The sequence below is a fragment of the Carassius auratus genome, unplaced genomic scaffold (genome assembly GCF_003368295.1).
Source record: "Carassius auratus strain Wakin unplaced genomic scaffold, ASM336829v1 scaf_tig00011627, whole genome shotgun sequence".
Taxonomy (NCBI): Eukaryota; Metazoa; Chordata; class Actinopteri; order Cypriniformes; family Cyprinidae; genus Carassius; species Carassius auratus.
In genome coordinates this window covers 11,864-18,696 of record NW_020524224.1, presented here as the reverse complement: position 1 = coordinate 18,696, position 6,833 = coordinate 11,864, and the positions used below count along the sequence as shown (strand labels likewise).

Here is a 6,833-nt window from a genome sequence, read left to right as displayed (position 1 = left end):
GTTTCACACTTTTTTATGTAATGTATATAATTCCATATGTGTTAATTCATAGTTTTGATGCCTTCAGTGTGAATCTACAATTTTCATAGTCATGAAAATAAAGAAAACTCTTTGAATGAGAAGGTGTGTAGTAACTTTTGGTCTGTACTGTGTGTGTATATATATATATATATATATATATATATATATATATATATATTAAAGTATGATAAAGATACTTTTAAAAACAACAACGAAGAAAAGAAAAATATAAAAATGTATTCAATATTTTAAAGGGTAAGGGTTCGGGACAGCCACCATCCAATTGAAAATACCCAATAAATGAAACACAGATGCTTTAAATGTGAGTTAAAAACACTTAACATAAGGTGTTTACAAATATTTTATGTGCCACAGACAAAGTTGTAAAATTAATATCATACGTAAACGTAAACATCTCAGTGTGTGTTTAATGTGTGCAGTCTGACACCATGTGGCACAGGACAGTCATTGCAAAAACCATTTACTAAAGCGCGATCTCCTGTGTAGGTGCAGTTTATAATTAGTTGCAGGTACTAACCTTTTCAATGGAGAGTATTGCAGCTTCTTAAAATATATAATAATATAAATAAATAAATAGACATAGCCTATCTATTTTTATTTATTTGCATATAGAAAATACAACATTTAAAAGCTATGGTCCTCTGTTTAACATCTTTTTGATAACAAACAGCCGAACATCACCGCCCATAGCTATTATACGAAAGCATAATGACTAGCAAGTTACAGCACTTGCGTACAAAAAATCTTGTGAGTGCAAAATTCTTTATGACCACGCGGGGGCGACTCCAGTTCACAAATGTGCCCTCTTTTTAAAACCATTGTCTCAAAAGTTTGCACATGAAATATGTTAGTATGTACACTCCACTCACAAATGCAAATTACAAGATTTTTCGCACAAGTTCTCTGAGTTTTTAAACCATTGCTGCAGGTGTGAATTTTTAGGATTAATTAAAAACCCTTGTGCTGATCCCACATAGGTAAGTTTTGAGTTGAATGTTTTGGAGATCAGAGAAATGCAGTGCTCTTTTTTAGAGACGAAGGTACAACTTAGACAAGTAAACAACTATTAGAAAATTAAGATTTTTTTTCATGCTAGTTCTGCTTTGAAGATGACATTTTAAATTAAAAACATAAATAAAAAAGTTACAAAAAAATCAATAACAACTTGTTGAATCATCCACTGAAATAACCCCCATTGTGATTGGTTAGCTGACTAAAAAGTGACAGTAATGAGCACAGTGTTTTATCCAAAGTTGAACATTCTTTAATTCTTGGCGCCAAAAATAATAATAATAATAAAATAAAATACACCAGCCTTTGGTGGACATGTGGCCTAATAATCGTTACTAAAAATAGAGAGTTGATCCATGAGTTTGTTACCAGGTCACTTGACCTGAGCATTTGCCCACCAAATCTCTCCCTCAGCTTACATGAAAGATGTCTATAGCATCCACCTGGAAACAACATTAGCACAGAACATAGGCTATTTCATTATACATTTACATTTAGTCATTTAGCAGATGCTTTTATCCAAAGCGACTTACAAATAAGGACAATGGAAGCAATCAAAATCAACAAATGAGGACAATGGAAGCAATCAAAATCCACAAAAGAGCAATGATATGCAAGTGTTACATCAAGTCTTGGTTGGCTTAAAGGGTTAGTTCACCCAAACAATGAAAATTAGACCATAAATTACTCACCCACAAGTCATTATGTCTATATGACTTTATTCTTTCAGACAAATCCAGTCAGACTTATCTTAAAAATTGTCTCTGATCTTTCAAGCTGTTTAATGGCACTCAACAGGTGTTGCAGTGCATCAGTCCAAAAGAAGTGTAATAAAAATTGCCCATCCATAAAAAAAAAAAAAAAAAAAAAGTGTTTCACATTGCTCAGGGGAGTGAACAAAAGCCTCCTGTGGTGAATCGATGCTTTTTTTTGTAAGAAAAATATCCATATTCAAAACATAATAATTACTTTAATCTAGCTTGCCCTCACTGTTATAAAACAGAAGCAGTTCCAGGGGAATGATGCATGAGGTTGAGTCTCGTGAAAACCAACGTTTATTAACAGGAGCAAAGGAAGCAAAGTTTCCTTACTTTAGCAAAGGAAAACCAGTCTCCTCTTGGCTTATATAGAAATCCTCTGACATTCTTCTTTACAAATCCTCGTTTTGTACTTCCAATTAGTGACCTTGTTTTGTTATGATCTCTCCCCTGTGCTTCTGCATGAATCACTTCTGACTGACTTCCGACCTCCATAGGTCATCAGCCTGGAGCTGCTTCCGTTTACAACAGTGAACGCAAGCTGGATTAAATTTATTATTATCTTTTAAATACTTAAATACTTAATTAATTAATTAATTAATTTCATTTTGGGGTGAACTAACCCTTTTATGCATATTTATATATATATAAATATATATAGAGAGAGAGAAAGAGAGAGAGAGAGAGAGAGAGAGAGAGAGAGAGAGAGAGAGAGAGAAAGAAATGGAAAACTAGAAGTAAATGAATAGAGTGTAAGTCTAAAAGGAACCTTGGAAAGATGGAAGAGATGCATTTTTAGCCAATTCTTGAAGATGGCTAAGGACTCAGCTGCTCGGATTGATTTGGGCATGTCAATCCACCAGGAGGGAACATTTAATTTGAGAGTACATGAAAGTGTTTTTGTGCCTCTTTGGGATGGCACAATAAAACAAAGTACACTTGCAGAATGCAAGCTTCTATGGACATACAGTAAGTCTGAAGTAATGAATTTAGGTAAAGGGGTACAGAGCCAGTGATGATTTTGTATGCAAACATTAATGCCTTGAATTTTATGCGAGCAGCTATTGGCAGCCAGTGCAAACTGTTAAACAGATGTGTGTTGTGCAGTCTTTTTGGCTCATTAAAATTAATCTTGCTGCCTCGTTCTGGATTAATTGTAAAAGTTTGATAGAACTGGCTGGAAGACCTGCCAAGAGAGCATAGTCCAGCCTAGACAGAACAAGAGCTTTAACAATGAGTTGTAAAGCATGTTGGAAACAGGATGGAATGAGAGGTAGAGATGAGTGTCATCAGCATAGCAGTGAGATGAAAAGCCATGTTTCTAAATAGATTAGAAATAATAGTAAAAAGTAAATTATTTTTTTAATAAATAGATTTTTAATGTTTCTGCACTACAAAGCACAACTGCGGCTTGAACACAGTTGCCCATTGGGTGTACGCAGATGGGCAGAGGAATAAAAGAGCTGGGGTGCTTTTGTAAAGCTGTGAGGAACCCGTTTGGATTGTTTGTTACCGTTTTAATCCCATTAATTAAAACGTTAACCTGATTGGGCAGCGCGCGCTTAATCCCGATAGGCGAATCTTCTTCATATTAATAGCCCGACTTGAGATAATGATGTAAAAGACTCCCCCTTCTGCTGCTGATGCTGATCGCTGCCGAGATCTACAAAGTGCGTCTCAACACGATAAACGCAGCGTAGAGCACTTTAGGAGGAGCCTCACTTGACAAGCGCAGCGGCCATCAACATCAACTCCACTTCATAAAGTAGAAACTTAAGGAGAGGACAGCGGCTGAGTGAAGCCCCATCATCGCATCCGATTTTCGGGAGACTATGGACAGGAGAATAAACTTGGGTGGTGACATTTTTCACAAAACTCTCAGCGCAGTCTCGAGCAAAAAGATGGACTCGTTCCGACCGGCTGCGGGTATTGATCTCGGTTCGCGGGACAGCCAGTCGCCCCTCAGCTGTTTTGAGCAGACCGACCCAGACTCAGTGCAGCCCGGTGGGAGAGCGGGCACGCTGGGTCTGCCCACCGGGTCTTTGTGTGTGAAATACGGCGAAAGCACAAACAGGACTTCGGCTGCGGAGAGCAGTGGCGGCGAACAGAGCCCAGACGATGACAGCGACGGCCGATGCGAGATGATGCTCATGACGGACGGGAGAACGACGGTGCCCGGTGCAAAGTCAGAGGGAGGTAAGAAAAACAAAGAGCAAAAAGTCCTGAGACTAAACATCAACGCCCGGGAGAGACGGAGAATGCACGACCTGAACGATGCGCTCGATGAGCTGCGCGCGGTCATCCCTTACGCGCACAGTCCGTCTGTACGGAAACTCTCCAAAATTGCCACCTTGCTCTTAGCCAAAAATTACATCCTCATGCAGGCACAGGCGCTGGAGGAGATGAGACGGCTGGTTGCGTATCTCAACCAAGGCCAGGCTATCTCTGCCGCCTCGCTGCCCGCGACCACAGCTCTCACACCGGGGTTGAGCGCATACGAGCAGCCGGCTGGGTACCCGTTCCCTGCAGGAGTTGGAGCGTCCTCCTGTCCAGACAAATGTGCCCTTTTCAACAGTGTCACCTCCAGCCTCTGTAAGCAATGCACTGACAAGCCTTAAACTCTGCAGCCGACACTGGTAGAAGCACATGCGCAACATTTGACTCTGAAAATTCGAGACTGATGTCTGCCAGCAGTCTTGCAATGAAGTCGCTATAGAAGAATGCTAAAACTTTTCTTACAACTTCATTCCAAGAAACATTGATTGTGTACATACGGTATAGCCTATACATTAAGTGCTGTAGGAGTGGGATGAAAACCAAACAAAGTCTATGCCTGATGATGATAATGATGATGATGAAGAATGAACAGTTAATTAACGTGGACCCTTCAGAATGACGTGTATCACTGACCTGACAACATGCAACCATGTTTTACCTTGTTTATGATGCCAAACGTTTTAAGGTTTTTAACTTGCAATAATGCGTATTCTTACTACTTTGAATTTATGTTATGTAAATGTTTGCTTTCAAGTGACATCTGTGTTTTACAAAGCAGCTGATGGAAGGAGCGGCGTATCGGACTTTATTCCAAAGTAGTCTACGTGTTATTTCGAAAGCTTAGTTGAGATTTTTCATTGAAAAAATTGTAATATAATATATAGTTATTTTGGTGGAATCTTAAAAAGTTGTTTTGCATTTTTCATTTCTATAAGTGGATGAAATCAAGTGGGTCTGCATGCCTGGTCTGTTTATGCATTGTCATCATTGCTGTAAATCTCGCCGATTTGGCATTTTACAAACACATATGCAGTTTGGCTTGAGACGTGGTGGTTTCAACTTGTTGTCAGGTCGAGGCGGGAAGCAATGTAGATATATTATTATCAATATGACCACAGAGGGCCATTTGTATGTGTTGATGTATTGGAAAGCTTTATTAAAATATTTTGATCCAACGTTTTACGCCTGGTTGTATGTTGTGATGCCTCTGGTAGTAAAGTGATTCATGGCTTATGTTGGTTCAAGAGATTACGATCAATAAATCGCAAGGAAAAATATTTTACTGATGACACGTAATTTGTGAAATTATAATGTTCGGCATCTGGCAACAATAATTTAGTTACTTTTAACTCAACGAATTAGAATCAACGTATTTTTCTCTTTAAATTAGTGTTTTAAATTTTATCATCGCTTACATAGAAATGCCCTTGGAAAAAAAAAGTCAGACTTTATGAACTACACTGCCCTACGGTTAAAGGAGAATGTATGTTAATACTATAGGATACAGCTTAGTCACCCCGATAGTGATCATTAAAAAAAAAAAAAAAATCCGTGACGTTGTCTAATAATGTTAATTTGAAAACAATAGTGTATCAAAATTGTCGACTGTAATACCTATATTCTTTTTAATTAAACACATCGTTAAGGCAATTAAACCTGCTGGATGTGATTAAAGAACATAATTACAACACTGTTCACTGTCGTAATTGGGTGTCTTTAATCACAGGAAACAGTCACGAGCATCAGTGTCAATGTCATTAGTTTGCATTCTTCTAGTTCGTCTGTCCATCACAAAGGGACGATTAAATACGGACAGGAAAGATGCCCTTTCACATGACGCTGATATCAAGTGCAAAAGAAACTTCGTTTTCACTTTAAAACTTAATTTCTACAACAAAACACTTAAAGAACAGAAACACAAAAAAATCCTTATTCAGAAAATCTTTATTTTCCAAAAAAAAGTAAAGAAAAAAAAGGGAAAGGTGAAAGCTTATGAAAATTACACGAAAATATTAAGAATAAATAAGGAATAATTATAACAACACAATTGCAACTGCTACTACTACCACTACTCATTATAATAATACTTAGTATAATAATAAACACAAATGTGATGAGAAAATCTCAGCATTGTTAACATCGAAGACTATATATGTATGTTACCGATGGATCAGATAACCAACAGTACAGTTGACTTCGCTTCTTTATCGAAAGCTAGTTTTAATTGGTCTGGTTAAGACGGCGGATATATTTGAGACCAAATATGAACATTTTGAAAACCAAATATGTTCACCAAAAAAGTAAGAGGTTCTGGGTGTCTCAAACAGAACCGTTCCAAACAAATAATTTCAACAATTACTAGAGGTTTTCTCGCACTCCATGTTGCTCGTGTATAGTTCAGCACCAGGGACAGCACCAACACAATACATGACTCTCAGTATCACTGCGTGACATCACAACCTTTGTAAACTACGTCAGCGGAAATACCTTTTCAGAAAAAGAGAATAAGGAGAGGCGAACTAAAAGGACTAAGTAGAACTGCCAGGGCCATTTAAGAGTTTTGAACCAGATTGTCGCTCAGTTTTATAAGGGATGACCTGGCAACCCCGCTCAGCCACCGTTTAATGAGACAAAATCATACATAATTAAAAAAGCCAAGCCCCTTCTAATTTTACATATTAGCCAATTACAAAAATCACATGAAATCAGATGCCCGGTAAAGAAAGAAAAAAAAAAACATTCTCT

General features: G+C 37.8%; 1 protein-coding gene across 1 annotated transcript; it reads left to right on the top strand.

Moving 5' to 3' along the window:
- Positions 1-3,273: 3,273 nt before the first annotated feature.
- On the top strand, positions 3,274-5,263 carry LOC113073215 (class E basic helix-loop-helix protein 22-like). The gene has a single exon (XM_026246096.1). The coding sequence runs from the start codon at positions 3,644-3,646 to the stop codon at positions 4,427-4,429; it is 786 nt and encodes a 261-aa protein (XP_026101881.1). The 5' UTR covers positions 3,274-3,643; the 3' UTR covers positions 4,430-5,263.
- The last annotated feature ends 1,570 nt before the right edge of the window (positions 5,264-6,833 follow it).

What these genes read in the sequence shown, in the direction of transcription:
- LOC113073215 (XM_026246096.1), top strand. Translation starts at nt 3,644, where the DNA reads ATGGACAGGAGAATAAACTTGGGTGGTGACATTTTTCACAAAACTCTC.